Source organism: Dreissena polymorpha, unplaced genomic scaffold (genome assembly GCF_020536995.1).
Source record: "Dreissena polymorpha isolate Duluth1 unplaced genomic scaffold, UMN_Dpol_1.0 chrUn089, whole genome shotgun sequence".
NCBI lineage: Eukaryota > Metazoa > Mollusca > Bivalvia > Myida > Dreissenidae > Dreissena > Dreissena polymorpha.
In genome coordinates this window covers 56,394-82,245 of record NW_026273403.1, presented here as the reverse complement: position 1 = coordinate 82,245, position 25,852 = coordinate 56,394, and the positions used below count along the sequence as shown (strand labels likewise).

The window sequence follows — 25,852 nt, the reverse complement described above, 5'->3', positions numbered from 1 at the left end:
TTTCACTGCTTTTTTCATGTCTTCTTTTTTTGTGAGTAAAGCTTTCATTCCTTTTATTTTTGGTATTCAATTCTTATTGCGGAATTTAATTTTGTTAAGTAAATACCCAAAAAAGTGTTTATTGTTGTTTTCAGGATGATGTAATTTTGAAATCATGTCTGTAATGTATCTTGAACTTGTTAAAATAAGTAAAAGAGAAATGATCTATTGATTTTAACTAAGAAACTAAGTTTAAACTTCAAGTAAATACTACAATTATATTGTAATAGATTGCCTATTCTATATTTCCTATTATCAGAGACCCTTCTATTATTATCAGTATTTTGATCTTCTTCTTTTTCAAATGATCTGTGACCTCTGTATATTTCTTATGGTGAGTGACCTCTCTATATTTCACATGATCAGTGACCTCTTTATTTTCTAAGGATTAGTGAGCATGCAGTATTTTTCATGATCATTGATTTTTTTTATATTTCTTATGATCAGTGATCTCTCTATATTTCTTATGATCATTTATCTCTATATTTCTTATGATCATTTATCTCTCTATATTTCTTATGATCAGTGATCTCTCTATATTTCTTATGATCATTTATCTCTATATTTCTTATGATCATTTATCTCTCTATATTTCTTATGATCATTTATCTCTATATTATTTATGATTACTGACCTTTCTATATTTCTAATAATCATTTATCTCTCTATATTTCTTATGATTACTGACCTTTCTATATTTCCAATGATCAGTGACCGCTCTATATATCTAATGATCATTGACCTTTCTTTATATTAAACGACCATTGACCTTTCAATATTTCAAATGTTCATTGAATTTTCTATACTTCTAATGATCTGAGTGGCCTGTCTATATTTCTAATGATCATTGACCTCTTTATATTTCTAATGATCAGTGACCTTTCCATATTTCTAGTGATCATTGACTTTTCTATATGTTTATGATCAGTGACCTGTTTTTACTTCTATTGATCATGCAGTGACCTGTCTATATTTCTTATGATTAGTTACCTTTATTTTTAATATATCTAATGATAAGTGACCTCTCTATATTTCTACTGACTAGTGACCTTTATATATTTCTAATGATCAGTGTCCTCTCTATATTTTGAGGATCATTGACCTCTCTATATTTCTTTTATCATTGTCCTCCCTTTATTTCTATTGATGATTGACCTATCTATATTTCTTATGATTAGTGACCTCTCTATATTTTTATCATCATTTACCTCTCTTTATTTCTTTTGAGTATTAACCTGTCTATATTTTTTATGATCAGTGACCTGTCGTTATTTCTTATCATCATTGCCCTCTCCATATTTCTGTTGATTATGGACCTTTGACCTTTTTCAATGGACAATTAGTATCAGTAACTATGATCTTGCAATATTTCTTATTATCAGAAACCCTTCTATTCTATCATTTTGATCAGTGACCTTTCTTGTTTAATGATCATCGTCCTGTCAGTATTTCTCATGACAATTGAACTTTGACCTATTTCAGCGGACAGTGAGAGTGACAGTGGGTTTCTAATTATCAGTGACATCTCTTTTTTTATGATCAAGCATCTGTCCATATTTCTAATAACCTTTGACCTATTTCAGCTGACAACGAGAGTGACAGTGGGTACGACCCTTCCCTCTACAGCTCGTTTGGGCAGTCTGGGTCGCTGAGACCTACCAAGGCGCGGCCCTCGTTGCATGCTGTGTTCCCAGAAATCAGGATCTGCGATGAGGATGGCACAGGTAAGATGGCATACGCCAAAACAATTCAACAAACTGACGCTAAAATAAAACGGTCTTTTTTATTGAGCTTGTTATTGGAATACTAGGCTTAACGTATATGGGTAAAGTGTTCCCAGAGTAGCCTGTACTCCCTGATTTTATGATATTTTTTGTTAAACCCTTTACCAGTTAGATACATATTTTTGTCCCCTACCAGTTTCACCAGTGGGGACTTATTGTTTTCGCTGTGTGTGTTCGTCCGTCCCTCAGTCCGTCTGTCCGTCAGTCTGTCACACTTTTCTGGATCCTGCGATAACTTTCAAAGGTCTTCATTTTTTTTCATGAAACTTGAAACATGGATAGATGGCAATATGGACATTATGCACGTCATTTCATTTTCTTCCTATGTCAAAAATTGTGGTTGCTATGGCAACAAATATAATTAAAAAAAACATTCTGACAATGGTGGAGCCAGTAGGGGACATATATTGCTTGGCAATAGTCTTGTCTTGCATTTGTAGTTCCCTAGAAAGTTAAATTTAATTTATGACCTTTCTTACTAGATTCAAGTGTTTGAGGCTTCATTTCCAACTCTTAGATACTGATGAGCAGAGAACAGCATAAAATCTGAACAGACTGCGAAATACTCACAGGCTGTTCTGGTTTTTTGCTGTTTGCACATAGCCATTTTCACTTTGCTTTTGAGTGGGAAAGGGTTAAAAGAAACCTTTTCTTAGCGAAAGCCCAGTTTAGGCGGATAGTTTTTTCCCACATTAGCCTGTGTGGATTTCACTGGTTAGTCCCGGACGAATGAAGCAAAGTTTTCTCACAAGGAAGCTCAATGTTTTAGGCGATGATCCATTTTCATGAGCATGAATTCTTCAAATAAAAAAATATGAAAAAAACTCTTAAGATGCTGCTTGTTTTAGCTTGGGATACAAAGGGGGTAATCACGCAACAAACAAGATGGCGACGTCCATGCTGAGGCAGGTATTTTTCGTTGTTTTATACCCTTTATTAATTGTATTATTTTGTTTTACTCCGCTCACTTTCCAGCCATATTAGGAAGAAAGTTAACGGCTTTTATTTGATATTAATATTCGCTCTATATCTCGTCTTTACTCGGTGCAAAATTTCTTAGCGTGATGACCTAATTAGGGCTCCACTAAGAAAATTTGCGTGGAGTAAAGTTGAGATATAAAGCAAATTAAAATACGAAATAAACGCTAATCACCTTTTTACTGATATGACTGGAAAGTAAGTGTCATTTGAAAAATTAACAGTAGTAATAAAGGGTATAAAACGACAAAAATAACTGTCTCGGTAAGGACGTCGCCATCTTGACTATCACGTTATTACCTCCTCTGGGATACACATAACTGCTTGGAAAGCTTTTTTAGTCAAAAAAGAATGTCTTCAGTGAAAATATCACAATATTGGAGTTATAAATATATACCAAGCAATAAATTTATTTATATATCACAGGTCCTCAGAAATTGGTACAATTTAACTTTTACCCATTTATGCCTAGTGGACTCTCCCATTCTTCTAAATTGGATCAATTTATTTCTAAAATTAGGTATTTCTAGTGTATTTATTTCTATATTTTGAATATTTCTTACAGAAATTCCTGTAAGCAAACAGCGCAGACCCTAATGAGACGCTGCATCATGCGGCGTCTCATTTGGGTCTACGCTGTTTGCAAAGGCCTTTTTTCTAGACGCTAGGCATAAATATGTTAAGCCAAAATCAATCATGCTTATTTTTCAAAGTTATTAAATATTACATTAATAAAGGGAGGTAAACAATGTTGGCTTAATCGTTTAAGAAATGCAAGAGTTGTCTGTTCCAAATATGCAAATCATAAGTGCATTACTGGATTCTCTTAACTGGACTGTCAATTTGAAGGCAAATACATTGTTTTATTGCTCAATTACCAAGATGAAAAATATATGCAAAACTAGCTATGATATGGTGATTTTCTGTTGTAAACTGATAATATTTTATTAGTTTTACATTTGCCAGTTTCTCATGATTAAGCCATCTAAATGTCACCTTGCATTGTTCAGAGAAAAAAACGTGATAAGGAGAAGAATATCCCTTTGAAAAAATGATTTGGTTTGCTTCCTTTCTATCTCAATTTATTAACTAGCGTTATAATCAACAAACTGGTCGACTTAGAAAAATATAACAATATTCTAACAATTGCATAATTATAGTCTATTATTAACTGTGCTTTGAATATACCGTATTAAGAAAAAAGAAGTGCCATTTTCAGCTGATCATAAATAACTCTGATTGTAAATTGGAGGGTTTTAGATTGAAACATGACTTTACTGACCAAGCCTTGAAACAGCTTTTATAGTGCAAATTTAACTATTCATTAGCAAAATGTCTCAGTTCGAAGCTTGCGCCCGCCTGCTTATTAATGTTCAAAGCAGTGTTGCATGATTTTCTATCCTAATGTTTTGGCAAAAAGTATATCCCAAACTGTGGAATAATGCAGGCCAACAGAAATGAACTAGCAACATAGTCACACCACAAAAAATCTTCACAAGTAGAAATTGCAGGGACTCTTAATGCAGAAACTATCCTGATGTTGCTTAAAGGGATCTTTTCATGGTTTGGTAAATTGACAAAATTGAAAAAAGTTGTTTCAGATTCGCAAATTTTCGTTTAAGTTATGATATTTGTGAGGAAACAGTATTACTGAACATTTACTATAGTCCAATGTAGCCATTATATGAATCTTTTGACGATATGAAAACCTAAAAATTATAAAGCGTTGCAACGTGAAACGATTGAATAATTTGGAGAGTTCTGTTGTTGTCGTTTAAATTTACGAAACTACAAAGATTGCTTATATAAGGTATAAAATACTTAACCTGTGTATACCCGGTGGAATAGCCGTGAGGGCTAATTCATTTTTACTTCAGGCTAACTCCAGGACTCCGGGGGTCACTGGTTCGAGCCATGGTACCGGCTACTTTTTTTTCCTTTTTTTAATTTTATTCTTGATTTTTTACTGGAGCTTTTAAGATCCAATGTTTACATTTATCAATATAAAGCATTTAATGACAAACATCAAAATATGCACAATCTGTGAAAAGGCCCCTTTAAAATGTAAAAAATGTTTTGTATGTGGAATAACTATGGTAATTATCATGAAAGCGAGAATATTTATGTCCATAACAACGTTACAAAAAGTCAATCAAGGTGATATTGTAAGCATTAAATGTCAGGTGCTACGACGTTCACTATCTGTCCCCCAAATCTTCATGTTGTTGATAGCGTACAGGGTAGCTCCATTGCATTAGGTGCAGGCTGGTTTGGAGCTCGCGGGCCCATATGGCATAAGACCCATTTTTGCAAGACTCGACTCATATCGTCATGTAGCAGTGATTTGCATGATACCAATATGGCAGTATGGAAGTATGGCGTAAGCAAATTTCTTTTGAAATATCAAAAACAGATTCAATAATACTATGCAAGGACGGATAGAATTTTTTTAATGTTGTATATTTATGTCCTCCACCACTATAGTGGGGGACATAATTTGTTTTTGTCCTGTCAGTTGGTTTGTTTGTTGGTTTGCCCCAACTTTAACATTTGCCATAACTTTTGCAATATTGAAGATAGCAACTTGATATTTGGCATGTATGTGTATCTCATGGAGCTGCACATTTTGAGTGGTGAAAGGTCAAGGTCATTCTTCAAGGTCAAAGGTCAAATATATGGGTTAAAAATTGCTCATTTAATGTCACTTTTGCAATATTGAAGCTAGCAACTTGATATTTGACATGCATGTGTATCTCATGGAGCTGCACATTTTGAGTGGTGAAAGGTCAAGGTCACTCTTCAAGGTCAAATGTCATATATATATGGGGACATAGTGTTTCACAAACACATTGCTTGTTGTTTTGTCTATTAATTAAACTTGCATATTTTCAAAAAAAAATATGATAGGATAAAAAGGATTATATTTGGTTAATGACTTTGTGCACTTGAATTTATCAGACTGGTCTCCTAATGGCTTACACGCCTTGTCAAGCTTGTAAACCTCTCTTCATAGGTCGCCGTGGTGTAATGGATATGGTGTCCGCCTAGTGACCAGGAGGTCGGGTTCGATCCCCACCATGGGAGCGTTCTTTAGATCTCCCCCAAAGACACCAAGTACTGGTTCTAGGCCCAGGAAACGGACTCGAGAGCGTTTATATAAGCTTTAGGCTTTTGATGCAATCTAGCTAAAATAAATAGATTTAAACTAAACCTCTCTTAAATTTTACAAATAAATTTTATTACACAAAGGCACTAACTTACTATACTCTATTTACACACCAATTTGCACCTGTCAACCTTTTGTGCCATATTATAGATCCCAGTCCTTTACAGTTTCAAGTTCAAAGGGTAATGTCATTATGAATAAAGCTGTCTCCTGTCTTAATTCATATAAAGAAATCTTTGAATGATGAATCATAATTGCAGAAATGGTGTTTGAACTATGATAAAAGCTTCTTACGGACTGTTCCTTTATTAGATACCTTTTAGATTCCGACTAGGAGTCATGTAACCCTCTCAACATGGAGCTTACTGGCACTGAGATATACAAATACTGAGATTATATGTAAACATTGCTTTGATAATCTAATAGATACAGTAATGTAATTGACCATTTTAAGGGGTGAGGATTGAAGAGACCAGGGTATTTCGGGTTAGATGACCAGGGCAGTTTGTAGCAGCTTTTGTAAATATTTTGGTTAAGGATCAGAGTTGATGGACTTTGTTTGAATAAATTGGCCAAAAGATTTAAGTAGATGTATGACAAATCATCCTAAAGTAGTTTTTATTAATTCCAAACTACTGTGTGTTTGATTAGATACTTTAACACTTTACCACTTAGATACGCATTTAGACGAATTTGTAATCCCTTACAAAGTTAAATTTAATTATAGACCTTTCTTACAAGGTTCAAATTTTAAAGGCTTCACCCCTGCAAGAGTTCATGAATCATTCTTACATCATTCATGAACAACAATTCATGAACTATTCATGAACTCTTCATGTAGGTTAAATGGTCGCTTTCTGAAATAGTTCTTGAAATATAAGTTCATGAACCATTCATGAATCAATTTGTTCATGAATCATTCATGAACCTTGAATCATTCATGAACCTTCATGAACTTGCATATTTCATAAGCACTTTATGAAGCGGCCATTTAACCTTCATGAATAGTTCATGAATAGTTCATGAATGGAATTTCATGAAAAGATCAAGATTAATTCATGAATTTAATGTTCTAGAACTATTTATGAACCAAGTGATGTTGGAACTCACTCACTTCATGAATACTTCAAGAACAAAGAATGCAAGATGTTAATGCATACCATTTAAATTCAAGCTTATAATTATTATTGACCCTCCCTCCATGGGAAGTGGCACGATTCACAATATCAAACCATTAAACATGACACTTTATATTTTATTTGACAGAGTAAAATGTAAGAACCAGTCGGATATCAACTGAGTCTGCTGATACCTGATCGGTTCTTACATTTTTATGCTTTAGTTACTGAAAAAATACTGCAGACAAGAATTGCCCTATCTTCTGGTTAAAAATACTAAACTCAGTCATATAGGGTAATTTTTAAGTTAGAATCTGTTTTTTTACAAAGGATTTGAAGTAAAATGCTGTATGCAAGCATATGCTTTCCAACAGAAAAAAAAGTCTTTTTTATTTTAAGATGTCTAAAGTGACCATATATTCGGATATTAACTATTTTGGATGACATGTTAATTTCTTTTCTTTTTTCTTCTGTTTAAATCAGCCTGATAATATATGATTTCTTTTTTTATGAAAATGGTTACACATTTACTAATCAATGGTTTCCCTGAAATGGTTACACTTACAGTGCCAAGGAAGTTGAAATGGAACCAATGGCTGATCAGTTTAGCCAGTAATTTATTAAAGACTTACATTTCCAAATATAATATAAACCATGATGTGTCTTCATTTTGCTGCCATTTCAACTTCCTGTGTCCACAATATTCTTCCTTTGTAAAAACAGCAATTCATGAGTAGTTCTTCATTAGTTCTAAATAAAAGGCAAAAATATACAATATACCTTTTTTGAACCACATACTAAGTTCAAGTTCATGAAAAGTTCTAGATCAATTATTTAATTAAATGGGGAATAATTTTCACAATTTTGTTGTTGAATCATGACCATTTTTCAGATTCATGAAAAAAAAACTCATTAGTTCATTAAAACAAAGTCAAGAATGTCTTATGAACAATGCATGAACCACATAATCTGTTCAGGTGCATGAATCGTTCATCATTAGCTCATGAACCAAATCATGAATATTTCTTGATTTAAAGGTGCATGAATCATTCATCATTAGTTCATGATCCAAATCATGAATCTTTCTTTAATAAATTATTAAACCGTCTTGTTCATGAACCATTCTTCACTGGTTCATGAATGCATGTTCATGAACCATTCATGAACTTTAGTTCATGAACTTGCTCTCATCAATTTCACGAACTTATCATGAGCTGTTCATGAACTGTTTGTAAAGTTCATGAATCATTCATGAATTCATAAACATCAACTCCAACCCTTAGATGCTAATGAGTAGCAAACAGCATAAAACCTGAACAGACTGCGAGTTACTCATGCAGGCTGGTTTGGTTTTATGCTCTTTGCACATGATTTTCATTTGGCTTCTGAGTGGGAAAGGGTAAAATATCTGACTTGGTGCGTTGCTCAAAATTATAGAAAGTTGAAGGGTTCATATAACTGAAGCTTTTAAGTTTAAGGAGGAAACCAGTTATCTTGTAAGCAGTTAGTCCAAACATGTCCATATATAGAAAATGTTATTGGGCTATCGGAAAATTTTACATGTAATGTTCAACCGAAGAAAGACCAGTTCAAAATTATAACCAGTTAAGGACTTACAGGTTTGTGTTAATTTCCTACTTGGCAAAAATATGTTGTAATTTATTTTCATGTGTTCTGGCAGAACATGCTTGAAAATTGTCATAAAATGATAAAAAAAGGTATTTAACATCGCCTGTTAATAATGTGAGAAAATCTATTTAATAAAACTATTTGACAAGGTTATGTTGACATTAACCCTTTGCATGCTGGGTAATTTGTCGTCTGCTAAAATGTTGTCTGCTGAATTTCTAAAATTAGCATTTTCTTTGAATTTTTTACAAAGAATACTATCAGAATAGCAAACAGTTTGGATCCTGATGAGACGCCACGTTCTCTGTTTGCAAAGGCTTTCAAAATTCATTTCCAGCACAGAAAGAGTTAATGACTGGTATATTTTATTTCCATTTGATAATGGATCACAAATAGAAAGTTCTATTAAATACAGGTACAACTCTTTGAAAGAGTTTGTGCTCCTCGTTAATATTTTATTAGCAGACATATAGTTAATTATACTTTTAAATTGACACTTTTAGTTTTGGAATAATTTTCCAAAAGTGACTCTTACGTGTCAAACATATTAAATATGTGCCGCGCTCTGTGAAAAGGGGGTTTGATGCATGTGCGTATAGTGTCGTCTCAAATTAGCCTGTGCAGTCCAAACCTAGGATACTGGTGAGCAGCAAACAGCATAAAACCTTAACAGACTGTGAGTTACTCGCAGGCTGTTCTGGTTTTATCCTGTTTGCACATGGACATTTTCACTTTCCTTTTGAGTGGGAAAGGGTTTGAATGCATGTAACTGTTGAGCACTTGAAAAGAGGAAATGCCACAGTTATGTGGATGCTATGAGACTGCTGATAAGTAACAAATAGTTCTTCAATATTTCACACAATTATTTGACCTGTACTTTAAAAGGCAAATTTGTTCAGGCAATGTCGGAGAGTGTATTATGTTTATATGTATCACAACATATATAATGTACTTTATATAAACACAAATATTGTTCATAATTTAATAACATTTGAAATGAACAACATTGATCATTAGGTTTTATGCCTGTGAAATAAAAACTACATCACAAATGTACACTAATGTTTGGGCCAGCTGCCACTATTTGGCCAATGGTTGTACATGTTAACTGTGTGTTAAATAAATTAATTAAGAGAGAAAACTGTATTTAAAGTGTATGGGCACAATCAAAAGAAAACTTGCAATGTGTATTCACTGTACTTGTAACCCCTGAAGGGTTTATCCTGTATGTGTCATGCAGCAAATAATGTATGCATAATAGCCTGTCAGATACCTTGTAGGCAAATTTGTTTTTGCTGTTGCAAGAAAGATAACTCTGTCATGCTTGTTCTTAGAGGAATTGTCTCCTTTACATACCTGTAAAACACTGCCCATAGTATGCTATTCAAATATTTGCTTTTGAATGTTACATGTGCATTTTAAATGCCAATACCTGTATCATGGTTTATATGTGCTCTAACATATTATAGAATTATTAATGAAAATCATCTTTTTTAACATTCTGTATGCATTTTATCACTTGGCTTATAATCATGAAATTATGTCTTTGCTGTTTGATAAACGTTAAGCGATGGAAATCGTTTTGCGGTATTTGGATTGTGTACAGTGTAAACAGAGACTCTGCATTGTCATTATGATGGGTCAATAGAGATATTGAAGAAATGATACTCCTGTGTTGGGGTTCTGTGTTTACAATTGTTTAGAAATCATGTGGTTGTGAATCAGTCATTTTTCTGTTATCAAATCTTGCAAACCACTAACTATCAGATCAGAGGCATGACTAATACTATTGCCATATGTTATCTTTAGTAGTGTACATAGAAAATGTTATTTCTGCATCATGTTTAAATACAGCTGTTCAAAGTTAATACTCAATAATAGTCATGCAGAGGCAGTTGTCAGCAATATCATCCAGCTATTGAGACTGCCATAAAAGGAATATTTCAACTGTGAGATGGTGTTGGAAAGTGTTCTCTCAGTATGGTGAGCCAAAATCTGGGATTAACTAAGGTTAAATAGCTGTGAAAAGAATGTAGTAGAAAAAAATCTTGGGATTAAACTAATTTTGAAGTATTTGTTTATTCAGCCAATGTAAATTGGGCTTGCTAAGGAATTTGGTTGAAAAAAGTGTTGTGTTTATACTATTAATTTTGTAAAATCTAGATCTCTATATTTATTTATTTTTGTTTTAAAGATTAGACTGTTGGTGTTTGTGTATTTTTTTTTCATTTAAGATCATTTGAATACTTAAAAAAACAACATTTTTATCAGATGTATAGAACCTGTTTGACACGTCCTAGCCTTAGGGCGTAGAATGTTGCAAATTAGCCTCTCAACAATTTATTTTTCAATGTAGAGAATGTCAATTACATAAATTTCAAGCTATTTGAACTATTTTTCGTCAGTGTACCATGGCCATATTTATCTAGATGGTTATTTAAAAGGAAAGTTCTGTTGTATGTAGATGCAAGAAAGTGTGAAATTTATTACATCATTATGGAAATTAAGGCAGTTAATTCTTAATTGTCAAATAACAACAGTATAATGTTGTGATAATAGTGTAAATAAAGTGGAGCATTATTTTTGCTGTTTCATTTGCTTCTCTCTATCCGTAAAATATTCAAAAATGATTATGCAAAAACTTTAAAGGGACTTCCTTTGGTTTGAAATGCATGTTTTGCGAAATTTGAAACCATACACAAGTTGTGTCATTTCTTTTGTCATTTACAAAGAGACGTTACCTTAGATTTATCTGTTTCCTTTATTAGTGTCAGTGGGGAAGTGAAAATTGCTTGACAAACAGGTTTAATGTAATACCCAAATGTAATACAGTGGAAGCACAAATATGTCTCATTTATACCTGTGAAATACTGATCTATGGAGTGTGACAAACACAAGGTTTAGAACAAAGTTTATGTGGTTTTGTGTGGGATTTATCACTGGTATCAAAAAAAGAAAACATGAAGAGAATGTGCAAAGTTGGTGGTGAAATTAGAGGCGAACTATGTTGCAGTTTTGCAAAATGAAGATGAACGCGAATAGGATTGTTTAAAAGCTGGATACTTAGATATACCCAAAGAGTTTTGTCATTAATTGGTTATAATTTGGGATCATAATAATAGTGGAATCAAAGCATTGACAGGATGATTCGTGGACGTAAGGAAGGAAAGTCATATGCCACCTGGTTCATTGGATTTGACAGTGGTAAGTTAATTGGGAATCACATTAAAATAAATACATTTAATAATTTTACATGTAAAAAATGTGTATTATTACAGTAAAGAAAAATTGTTTAATGCACCCGTACATTAAAATAAAGCAAAGTAGTTGATCTTTAAATTAGATTTCTAATAAGTCACCAGAGTATAGCTGGACAATATTATATTATGAGTAATTAATTACGTTATTTATCTGAACTTGTTTAAAAGACAATATGGAAAGTTGCTAGTATTATATTTGTGTATTTGTGTTTAAAAGATATTTGTTTGCCATCATAAATGACATTTCATGAAACTTTACACTGTAAGAATGTTAAAAGCCCCCCCCCCCAGTTATACTCTAAACAAAATCATATATAGACATCTTAGACAGGCTAATTAAGTAGTAAGGTCTCAATAGGGCTAATTAATTATTCAAGTAATCAGGTGCACTATTGGAGGTCTCTAACATACATCAGAATGTTGTCCTGTTAAGTGATAGCAACAAGATAATGTAATTAGTTCGCTCTATCTCTTCTGCAGTGAGTCAAGACATGAAAGGAGAACTCATTATTTATGCTGTATTGCATTTAACAAAAACTTCTTGCTTCACATGTTTTTACCATGATTATGAAGAGTTTTCAAGTTAAAAAAAATATAAATCAATCACCCAATATTTAAAAGACAATATAGAATTTTTCCCAATTAAGACTGCATGTTTTAGAGTTAAATAACTTCCCGTTTTGCGTGCATTGAAATGCACAGAATATTATAATAAGAAGATAATATATTATCATCCGGGGGATTGTGTGGAACTATAATGATCAAAACAAAAGGAGGCATGTTAAACAATAACTGTAACAATATAAAAACATCTTTAAGGTATTGGCAACACTTATATCTGCAGACTTGCGGTGATTTGCAAAAGATGTTGGTGTCCTCAGTCTATATGAAAGTATGCAGAACAAAATATTGTAACACTATTGTTCGAGAAAAACCTCCTTAACAAAATGGAACTATGTAAACATAAATGCAACAGCTTGAAATGTTGTTATTTATTGATAATTAATCGTGGAAATGTTTCAGTAATGTGCAACTGTTAAACTCAGCTAATGACTTATTCAGTGAATCCTTGGGCTACACACCACTCTAATGTTTTCATGCATTTTAATATCGCAGCCAAGCTGTAAAGCATCTGTTCCATTGTGCTTGGTGTGAAAGGTAAAAATCAATACGTTGTCATAGTAAATATCGTATTTTAGCGGCACCTCTCAATATAATGTTGTCATGCTACAATTTTCATCAGAGCGCATTGAATGGTATTGGTTTTACCGAAGATCATTTAAGGTTTGAATTAAAATTTGCGACAGTGAAAATGTACATGCACCTAATACAAAGGCAATACTTTGGGCATTGATTCTAATTTAACCCTTTACCACTTAGATACCTATTTTGACGCATCTGCAGTCCCTATGAAAGTTAAATTTAATTAAAGATGTTTATTACTAGATTCAAGTTTTAAAGGCTTCATTTCCAACTCTTAGATACTGATGAGAAGCAAACAGCATAAAACCTGAACAGCTGGTAGTTACTCATAGGCTGTTCTGGTTTTATGCTGTTTGCACATAGCCATTTTCACTTTGCTTCTGAGTGGGAAAGGGTAAACTATAGTTATCCTATGAGGGAGGCTGGTATCAAAATAATGGTGTTCTTTCAACATTAGATCATCATTTCCTAGTGGATATTTTCTGTTATTTATTTTGGCATGTAACATCATAAAATTCCAATTATACATACCACCATCCTTAGGCTTAAAAAGCAACAAAACTCCATGAGTCATTGGTGAATTTTGTCATTTAAATGTTTATATTGGTTCTATTTTTGACATGGGGGGGGCACATTAATTGTATATTTATTTCTTGGTATGATTTCAATATGGGCTTGGCTCATTGTCTGTTTACAGCATTGGTATTTTAAGCTTGACAACATTTAAAGTTTAAAACTATTTTAAGTACCAAATTCCAAAGGTTAACTATTTTCATGGCATGATTTAAATGCCATTAACAAGATAAATATTGTGGGAACAGTTATTTGATTTTCAATACAACAAAAAAGTGCATTGGCACACTCCATTATTTTAAGCATAGATGTAGCTTGCACTGATATTTTAATGCTTATCCATTTATCACTAAGATACGTATTTTGACGCATTTGTAGTCAGTCTTAGAAAGTTACATTTAAAAAAAGACCTTTCTTACTACATTCAAGTTTTAAAGGCTTCATCTCCAACCCCTAGTTACGGATGAGCAGCAAACAGCATAAAACCTGAACAGACTGCGAGTTACTGGTTTTATGCTGTTTACACATAGCCATTTTCACTTTGCTTCTGAGTGTGAAAGGGTTAACCATGATTCATTGCTATAAAAAAGGGTTACATGTATGTACATTTAATAACTAAAAAAACAACAGCATAGGTAGCTTTATTATAAAAGGCTGATATTCAGCAATATTAATCTGCATGTGGAAAATAGAGTAAGAAAGCAATCATTATAATGGTCAAATACCTGCCTGTGAGTCATACATAAATTAATATATAATGCATTATACATGTTTGCATTTCGTTGCACGTTGGACTGCATAAATTACTCATACAGGAGTATCATACTGTATGAAATCAATATGTTTAGAGGAGCAGTATTGACATATAAGCTAAACTGGAAGCATTTTAAAGGGATCTTTTCACGCTTTGGTAAATTGACAAAATTGAAAAAAGTTGTTTCAGATTCGCAAATTTTCGTTTTAGTTATGATATTTGTGAGGAAACAGTAATACTGAACATTTACCATGGTCTAATATAGCCATTATATGCATCTTTTGACGATTTTAAAACCTAAAAATTATAAAGCGTTGCAACGCGAAACGATTGAATAATTTGGAGAGTTCTGTTTTTGTCGTTAAATTTTGTGAAACTACGCAGATTGCTTATATAAGGTATAAAATACTTCACGTGTATGTCCTCGGCGGAATAGCTCAGTAGGCTAGAGCGTTTTTACTTCAGGACTCTGGCAGGACTCCAGGGGTCACTGGTTCACAACCTGGTCCGGGCAATGTTCTTTTCCTTTTTTAAATTTTATTCTTGATTTTTTACTGGAGCTTTTACGATCCAATGTTTACATTTATCGATATAAAGCATTTAATGAATAAGTTAAAAAATGCCAAAATCTGTGAAAAGGCCCCTTTAAGCAGAATTTTGTCACCACCATTTTTTTTAAAGGCTAATTTTTTTTACTTTAGCTCAGAATTTTCCTAACAATTATTTGAAAGCTTGGAGACCTTAAATAAAGCTTATTAAAATGTCTTCAAAACCTTACATTGTTTCTCCAATTCTGCAAAAATAAACCTGTGTTAAGTATTAACATTTTAGATTTTAAAGACCTTAGATTTTAAAATAATACTGAAGAACTTGAGATAGGCGTGTCGTTTTTAACCCTAGATTAACAGATAACTTATCTTGAGACTGGGATTTCAAATTATGGTCATAACAAAATGTCAAGGACATAGAAATATCATGTTAAGGAAATATTTTCTTTTTTGAGATGCTCAGGAAATTATCCGTCAGAATTTGGTGTAAAACAGTTTGCTGCATAAGACTTCAAAGTGATTAACTTTCATTGGCACAAACAGAGGGGGTTAAATCACGTGATAGTCAATATGGAGATGCCCATGCAGTAGAAGGTATTTTCGCACCAAGAAAATGTGCGGGGATTAAAGTCGAGATATAAAGCGAATTTTAATACGAAATAAACGCTTATCACCGTTTTTACTAATATTCCTGGAAAGTGAGTGTGATTTAAAAATTAAACAAAATTAATGAAGTGTATAAAACAGCGAAAAATAATTGTCTCGCCATGGACGTAGCCATCTTGACTATCAAGTGATTACCCCCTCTGACAAACATGATTTCAAACAAAACCAAACATATTTCTAAGATTGTAGGATATCCACATGAATTTTACCAACTATTGTGTAACAGGTTGCATCAACAAGTAAAAGCATGACTGGCTATGTTCTGGTGTGACTAATAGGGATTAGCGGACTGTTTAGCACCAAGGAATTAATGCAAGATTAATTGTTGTCAATCCCTGTATCTTTAATCACCCATTCAAGTGGCTTTATGACTTCTTGAAGAAATGTCAAGATCACTAAAGCCAACTGTGCACATGTTTTGAAAAGAAATATTGACCACAAACAAAAAGGCTTGCATTGATAATCAATATAATGTATTAATTTTAGGAATTTCTTAGAATAATTCATGAATGACATCTTTTATACATGCATCTCTAATCTGAAGTCCCCAATCTAAAGGTGGGACAAACAGAATGTATATTATGTTATGTCAACTGCATTGAACCCTCTAGATAGTGTTCTCTCTCAAGCTTTTTATGCCCCCCCCCCCCCCCCTGATCGAAAGATCTGGGGTATATTGTTTTTGGCTTGTCTGTCTATCATTCATTTATTGTGTGTGTCCCAAAACTTTAACCTTGGTTAAAGTTTGATAACGTTTGCATTATTGAAGATAGCAACTTCATATTTGGCATGCATGTGTATCTCACAGAGCTGCACATTTCGAGATGTGAAAAGTCAAGGTCAAGGGCATCCTTCAAGGTCAAAGGTCAAATATCATTGTATTTTTCTTTCCTAAAACTTTAACCTTCGTTAAAGTTTGGTCATAACTTTTTTAATATTGAAGATAGCAACTTTATATTTGGCATGCTTATGTATCTCATGAAGCTGCACGTTTTGAGTGGTGAAAGGTCAAGGTCAAGGTCATCCTTCAAGGTCAAAGGTTAAAATATATGGTTTCAAAGCGGCGCAATAGGGGGCATTGTGTTTCTGACAAACACATCTCTTGTTAAAATATTCATTTTTGCTATTTACCATTCCTGTAAAAAAGCTCCAAACAGACTTTTTAATGTTGCAGCTCAGAACAATATGTGACAAAACTGTCTGTCAAACCTCAAGCTCTAATGCTTTCATACTTTTCTACAAAGTTTAGGCTTATTACTTAAAAGTCATGGCAGTTTTACAATTTTTAAAGGGACTTAATAACATACGAAAAGTGTTAACTTATTATAATAAAAATAACAAAAGTTGAATAAAAAATATTGCCTTCTTCAGAATGCAAAGCCGGGCCCTCTGGAAGCAAAAGCTTATGTTTTACTACTGCGCCACGCTGGCTTTCATATTTAGGCCATGCTCTGTGAAAAGGGCATTTAATGCATGTGAGTAAAGTGTTGTCCCAGATAAGCCTGTGCAGTCTGCACAGGCTAATCAGGTACATTTTCCACTGTTACGATATTTTTCGTGTAAAGAAAGACAGTAGTTTAGGGGGAAAGTGTTTTCCCAGATTAGCCTGACTGCAGACTGCACAGGCTAATATGGGACGACACTTTTTGCACATTTATTAAACCCTCTTTTCACAGAGCATGGCTCATTTATAAGGGAGATATTAATACTATGTTAGTACTTACACATTTTCCTAATTATCAAGAAAAAGTGCTACAAGCACTTTATTATATTACCGATTTTACATGACAATTATAGATGATTGAACCAATAATTGTACATTTTTATGAGTCAGGAGTGTTATTTTGGCTTATTTTAACATAACGTATACGTTTCTTGTTTTGATTCTACAACAATTTCTCTGAAATTCGTCATTAAACCAAAATGTGAACATGTCCCTTTAACTTAGTACCGTACAATTATAGAAACATTGTTTTGTTTTGTAAACATTAAAATTGGGTACAATTTCAAAAGATATTATGCTGATTCAAGTACAATACATTACACTTGACATCAATACGAGCGGAATTTAGCTAATTCATCCACATTATAGACACATTGTTGAAAACTTGACAAAAATGCCTGGCAGATTATTTGTTTATCTATTCAAGATGGATTACCCCTCAATAGGTATTAATATCTAATGACAAGCGTTGTTTTAAGAGCTTATGGAGGGATATTGTAACCGAATTAAGAAGCCCTCCTGTCTTCGTAATTGATAGTAGATCTAGCTTGGCAAGTGCAGACCATTAAGTTGTATCTTTAAGAAAGAGATCTTTATCTTCTTGACAAAAGCCAACAAGTATAGTTTTTCTTCCTTCAAAAACATTGAATAGTAAATGATACAATGTACTCCAAAGACACATATGCATATAAAAAGTACATTGCATAGACAGTAGTTCAAATAGTTGAATTAGAATTACGCATTTAGGCCCCCAGCAGCTCTTTGTTTCCGAATACAATTCTGTAGTTTGAACGTATCTAATCTTAAGAAAATGGAACATCTTGTGACATTAATTGTCACTTTTCATAATGCATTGGGCCGGTTGGTCAGTCTGACTTTGCAAGATGTATGCTTTCTTGTGACTTAAAATGTAGATGTTCTAGATATTTTTTATGCTCATTGAGCCACACGTTTCTCAGAGTGATCTACCATTAGACTTTATTAGATTTTTTATGGCAGTTATTTTTTTTCTTTGATAAATAAATATAACAGTGAAAGCCAATTACACAGTTGTTCCACTTGAGGAAAACATAATCCTTTGTCTTTTTTTAATTCTTTAAACATCCTGTTTTGAAAATCATTAATATCTTTTGACTCCAAAGACAAGCAAATGACCCACAAGATTTGATAAGAATGACAATAAAGTTCCATGACGTGTTCCATGAAATTTAATCTACGTTGCCACCTGTTGCATGCTCTGTCAATGGACAAAATGCGATTTTCAGACAAATACAATTCATTTACCTATGGTTTAGTTTTCAATTTATAATGATTTTAATTATTTGAATATTTAGTTAACTATAAATCCAGGTAATTAGATCAAAGACATGCCTTTGTGTGTCTGTCTATAGAGTGGAATGTGCAGGGGCAACATAGTTCAGTAAAGACTTACATTAATCCTTATCTGTGTCATTTAATAAATGTCTTAGTTCAACAAATCAGAAATAGCTTAAGCTATTATCTCAACTCACTGATACATTGGTTTCTACTCTTATTCATTGGCATCAACATTGAAACATTGGCATCGTAAGAACTCTTACCCGCACCCCTTTAGTTAACCATTTGCATGCTGGGAAATTTATCGTCTGCTAAAATGTCGTCTGCTGAATTTCTAGAATTAGCCATTTCTTCGATTTTGTTTCAAAGAATACTATCAGAATAGCAAACGTTCTATTGCGTCTCATCTGGATCCAAACTGTTTGCAAAGGCCTTCAAAATTTGGTTCCAGCACTGAAAGAGTTAATTCAAACACAGCCTCTAGATCAGTTGGCAGGGCCATGGACTCAACAGCGGAGGATTGAGGGTTCGATTCCCGTCCCGGCCACATTACTTGTATGGCCATTCTCCCCCTGCATCTGATTGTTAATTACTGGAATTAATTAATTCGCCATGGCGTAATGGAATGGTGTCTGCCGGGAGGTCACAGGTTCAATCCCCACTTGGGGAGCGTTCTCTAGATCTCCCCAAAAGACACCAAGTATTGGTTCTAGGCCCAGGAAACAGACTCAAGAGCGTTTCTATAAGCCTGAGGCTTTCGATGCAATCGAGCTAAAATAAATAGGTTTTATTGACTCTTTCATTGCTGGAACCGAATTTTGAAGGCCTTTGCAAAATTGTTTGGATCCTGATGAGATGCCACAGAACGTGGCGTCTCATTAGGATCCAAACAGTTTGCTATTCTGATAGTATTCTTTGAAAAAAAATGAAGAAAATGCTAATTTTAGAAATTTAGCAGACGACATTTTAGCAGATGACAAATTTCCCAGCATGCAAAGTGTTAACTAATTACTGGAATTAGTATGTGCTCTAAGTACCGGCACCGTACAAACCGAACATAGATCTGGGTGAATAGGTTATCTGACCACTGTAATATCAAATGGTGTTTGCAACAAAAATCAAATATTGTCACACATTATGGCTGTCCAGTATCAGGTATCAGTAGTGAAACCAGTAAAGACACAAATGTTACATATTGCATGTGATTTAAATGCCTTTAATATTCATCTGCCGGTATTTATGGCTCTAATACATGATGATGAATAATTAACTAATGCAAACGACCAGGCGAGACACAGTGCAGCGAATGTTTAAAAGCCCTTGTATCTGAGACTTAGACACGCACAAATGCAAATTAAGCATGTAACTGTAATTGTTTCACAGACTGAAACAAGGAAAGAAAAGAGAAAATATTTGCATCTTGTGTCATAGAGGTTGCAGTCACATTGGCAGGCTATTCCTGCGATTGCTGGTTTGTTGACAGAGCAATATTTTTTTTTTCAATTGCACCAGTTTTGACTGAATCTGTTTAAATCGGTAAATCAGCCAAGCACTAAGTTTTGTATCACAATATTGACCTGTCGGTCCTAATATTTGTTATGCCTGTTTAACAACATGTAACATGATGATTTCACATAGAAGCCATAATATCTCATCAGCATGAGAGGAAAGAAGGCTTATATGTCCTTTTGGCTTTTTGTGAATAATAACAATACATTTATATACATAATTCCTTAAAAAGTACAAAATGACTGGCTATGTAAATTGACCAGTGCTTAAATAAGGGATCACGCCGTCCACTTAGTTCTCTTACAAATAACACTTGTCTTTTAGTCGGCCACACAATTGGTTTTGTCGGACAATGTGGCAGCAATAAACTGAATCAGATTGCTTGATTATAGATTGAGAGCTGGCGATTGGTCGACCTACATATTGAAAAGGAAAACAGATGACCCTTTCACTGAATTTCTGTTTAGCTCGACTATTATATATGAAATATAATTATATAGTGGAGCTCTCTTACTCAACCTGGCTTGGGCGTGAGCCTTGGAATGTTTAAGTTTGCGTACCACCTCAAATATTTTCTATGTCCCTTGATATATTGCTTTTATATTTTGCATACTTTTTTACCAACATAACCCCAACCTATTAACAAGAGCAGACAACTGTATCAAGCATTTTGTAAGAATTATGGCCCTTTTTTCACTTAGATTTATCAAAATCTATGTGTGAAAGTTTGCATACCACTTCAAATATTTTGTATGTCTCTTGACATACTGCTTTCATATTTTGCATACTTCTTTACCAACATGACCCCAATCTATAGAAAAGAGCAGACAAATGTAACACGCATTTTGTAAGAATTATGGCCCTTTTTATGTCCCCGGAGCGAAAGATCGGGGGTAAATTGTTTTGGCTTGTCTGTCATTGTGTGTGTCCCAAAACTTTAACCTTGGTTAAAGTTTGATAACTTTTGCAATATTGAAGATAGCAACTTGATATTTGGCCTGCATGTGTATCTCACAGAGCTGAACATTTTGAATGGTGAAAGGTCAAGGTCAAGGTCATCCTTCAAGGTTAAAGGTCAAATTTATGGCTTCAAAGTGGCGCAATAGGGGGCATTGTGTTTCTGACAAACACATCTCTTGTTCCACTTAGAGTATGCATATTATTGATAAAAAAACACACAAATATTTATAAGTCCCCTACCGGTTTCACTGGAGGGGACTTATGGTTTGCGCTCCGTCTGTCTGTCAGTCTGTCCGTCAGTCAGTCAGTCCGTGACACTTTTCTGGATCCTGCGATAACTTTAAATGTTCTTAATAGTTTTTCATGAAACTTGGAACATGGATAGATGTCAATATGGACATTATGCACGTCATTTCATTTCGTTCCTACGTCAAAAATTCTGGTTGCTATGCAACAAATAAAAAAAAATATATTCTGAAAATGGTGGAATTTCTGACAATGGTGGAGCTGGTAGGGGACTTATATTGCTTGACAATAGTCTTGTTTATTTTATTTTTGATGGACCGTCCAACCATCCCACCCAAGCTATTGCTATCAAACTTTAAATAAAATCAAAGCCATTAGTTTGTTTTATGTCATTACAAATGTTCAATAGATTGTGGAAAATATACATGAACTCAGAATTGTCTATAAAGTTCTTTTAAACATAAGCGATCAATATGTTTCAATTATGGTCCTCTTCCACTTAGAATATGACTATATAATTACCTTGACCTTACTGAATATGAACAATTTCCCCATGAAGGTTTGTCGTTATACCGTCAAGCACTCGAATAGTCGAGCGCGCTCACAATCTTCGGACAGCTCTTGTTTAAAGGGTGCTGTAGGGGAACTGGGCTTAATGCATGTGTAAAGTGTTGTTCAAGATAAGCAGGTGCAGTCAGCACAGGCTAATCTCTTGACAACATTTTCCAAATTGTTGTAATTTTTCATTTAACAAGTTATTTTCTTAGCAAGTTTTTGCGGAAAGTATTGTCCCTGATCGCCTGTGCAGACTTCACAGGCTAATTTGCAACAACCCAATATGCATGAAACCCTGTTTTACCAGAGCAATTCTGTTTTTGTTTTTTAAGTTTGATCTCTCTTTGTAAATGTGATAGAGTTAATGCTTTCAAGCAGAGAATGATCGGAATCTGTTGAAATAAAGCAATATTTTAAGGTGTGAACATTTTCTTTTGACAACTTAATGTTAATTTGTAGTATTTCATTTGCATAATTTTAACATAAGTGGGTTAAATATCAGGTTGGGATATTGAGTCGATCATGTCACACACTGTTGGTGCTTACTGCCATCGTTTTGTTGTTGTGTTATTTTAAGTATTTTGGGTTATTGTTAAGATCAATATTATAAAAAAAGTATAATATTATTTCATACACTGTTCTCCCTTCATAAAATATTGTGTGTCACTTACTTAGAAATCACTCTAAACATAAGCTTGGCTATATAACTTGGATTATTAAAAAAATATATTATATAAAGAAGAATATTTTAATAGACTGCTACTTAAATTTTAATTACTAAAAAGGAAGGCCTGTAAATACTTCAATTATTATTTGATTTTTTAAGAACCAACATTCATTCAAACAAAGAGGTGAAATCCAATCTATAAAAAATGTCAGTTTGCGCCATATCTCAATCAAGGCGTAATTTGATAAACTGTTAAAACTGCTACATTTCATGATTAGGTAATTAAATATAGGACCATGTTTTATGGTTTTTCTATTGACCAGGGTAAGTGATTGGAAAATAGCGTGCAAGTAGATTAAACTGTTTTGAAACGCCCATATTATTGTACTGTTTCAAATCTAGTCATTTGTGTAATTTGCTTTTTCCGTTATTTGATTTTGCCTTGACTGAAATAGTGTGACAAATTATACTGGTACTAGACCCTTAACCACTTTAATAGATACGTATTTTGACCCATTTGTAGTCACTTAGAAAGTTACAATTTAATTTAAATCCTTTCTTACTAGATTCAAGTTTTAAAGGCATCATTTCCTGGAACCCTTAGATACTGATGAGCAGCAAACAGCATTTTAGTGTTTGCACATATATATAGCCACTTTCACTTTGCCTTTGCTGAGTTAGAAAGGGTTAACAAACAAAACTTAGTCAAATTGTATACAGGTCTCCTAGATAAAAATCTGTGCTATAACTACTATTTTCTGTTGTCAATTTTTTACATTGAAATAAAAACAAACATTAATTTTGTTTGTCTCAGTGTAAAAAAATGAACACAAACAATTTCGAATTCGAACACAAATACTTTTTACAACAATTCAAAATTAAATTTCAATTACATGTAATATGCAGTGTGACACAAAATGAATAATAAGGTTACCTCACTGTAATGATCAATCTACCAATTTAAAAAAAATTCTCTTGTCTAGAACATTATATAATGATTTAAAAAAAAATCTCTTTTTAAGAAAGTAATTTGGGCTAAAATATGTGGAACAACTGATCAAGTTGTTATGGGCTTGTTGTAAATACCTATAAAACAGTAACAAATAATAATCATATTCATATTCACATGGCAATATCACTACAAACATAATACATTAATTTATGGAAAACTTTTAACCAGCTGTATCAAATTGAAATTAATTTGAATTTTAATGAGTTTTTGTTGACATTGCATGGTATGTTAGTTTGACATTTATGGTTTGTTGGTCAGGTGCTATGACATGGTTCAGGCTTAATGAACATACTCCATAACTCACACTGGAAATCTTAGACAGCTAACGAGTTGTGTGCAATATTTGAAGCTTGCAAGATTGTTGTTCTTCTTAGAAATTTCAATGAAACAATTTTGAATATGTTGCTTTTGATTGATGGTTTTTTCCCATATTAATATTTGTGACTGTCATATAATTATTCACATAATAAATGGCTGCATAATGTATCATGTTAATGTGTGAGTATAATGATTTACAAACATTTTGTTGAGGGTAAGTTATCTTGTAACAAACATATCAAAACACTGATAACTTAAACCAGAAAGGTGCCTGATATGTTGTTGAAAACATATTATGTCATAATTAATTGACCATATTATTATTATCAATTTATCAGTAGCATTTAATAAAAACTCTTGAATGGCCCACACATAACATTAAATACATTCTCAATATATTAGCAACACCAGAAATATGGCAATTAATAATAAATGATTTACAAATAACACAGTATTTAAGTATGTTTGTGGTAATTAAGAGAGGCAAATAAAACTGCCCTTTGACGGCAGTTATAACGATTATTTGTGTGGTCGAACACTTTTCAACATGTTAATGTATATAGGGGGAATGACCATTTTCTAGTCATCAATTTGTATGATGTAAGATTGGGATGCGTTATAATGATAATTTTGTTGTATTATTTTTCGCTCTGCTGTTTTCGGAGAAAACCCGAGGTATTGTCATAGCCTGCAGCTCGTCCGCCATCTGCGTTGTGCTAAAACCTTAACGCTGGCTCTAAAATCATAGTGCTTCCACCTACAACTTTGAAACTTCATATATAGCTGCACCTTGATAAGTTCTAGTAAAGCCACACCCATTTTTAGGTCACTAGGTCAAAGGTCAAGGTCACTGTGACCTCAAATAAAAAACTTTAACATGGACTCTTAAATCAAAGTGCTTCCACCTACAACTTTGAAACTTCATATGTAGATGCACCTTGATCATTTCTACAGGCCACACACATTTTTTTGTCCCCCACCCACTAAAGTGGTGGACATATTGTTTTTGCCCTGTTTGTTGGTCTGTACGTTGGTCTGTTGGTCTGTTTGCTCAAACTTTAACATTTGCAATAACTTTTTCAAAACATTCAAGATAGCAACTTGATATTTGGCATGCATGTGTATCTCATGGAGCTGCACATTTTGAGTGGTGAAAGGGCAAGGTCAAGGTCATCTTTCAAGGTCAGAGGTCAAATATATGTGGCCAAAATCGCTCATTTGATGAATACTTTTGCAATATTGAAGATAGCAACTTGATAGTTGGCATGCATGTGTATCTCATGGAGCCGCACATTTTGAGTGGTGAAAGGTCACGGTCAAGGTCATCCTTCAAAGTCAGAGGTCAAATATATGTGGCCAAAATTGCTCATTTTATGAATACTTTGGCAATATGTAAGATACCAACTTGATATTTGGCATGCATGTGTATCTCATGGAGCCGCACATTTTGAGTGGTGAAAGGTCAAGGTCATCCTTCAAGGTCAAAGGTCAAAAAATAAAATGAAATTCAAAGTGTCGCAGAAAGGGACATAGTGTTTCTGACAAACAGATTTTTTTGTTTGTGTGTTTGTTTGTGTGCGTCAAACTTAAACATTTGCCAAAACTTTTGCAATATTGAAGATAGCAACTTCATATTTTGCATGCATGTGTATCTCATGGAGCTGCACATTTTGAGTGGTGAAAGGTCAAGGCCATCCTTCAAGGTCATAGGTCAAATATATGGGTCAAAATTGCTTATTTAATGGACACTTTTGCAATAGTGAAGATAGCCCTTTTATATTTGGCATGCATGTGTATCTCATGGAGCTTCACATTTTGAGTGGTGAA

General features: G+C 33.5%; 1 protein-coding gene across 11 annotated transcripts in view; it reads left to right on the top strand.

Moving 5' to 3' along the window:
• Positions 1-25,852, top strand: part of LOC127864044 (uncharacterized) — a 103,127-nt gene that overhangs the window by 25,239 nt on the left and 52,036 nt on the right. For 9 of the 11 annotated variants that reach the window (XM_052403726.1, XM_052403725.1, XM_052403724.1 and 6 more), the window contains one exon: positions 1,623-1,763. In XM_052403726.1, coding sequence (XP_052259686.1) covers positions 1,623-1,763 — 141 coding nt within the window. Of the gene's footprint in view, positions 1-1,622; positions 1,764-10,429; positions 10,698-11,482; positions 11,919-25,852 lie in introns of those variants that run through there. The other 2 variants (XM_052403731.1, XM_052403730.1) reach the window with 2 other exon arrangements.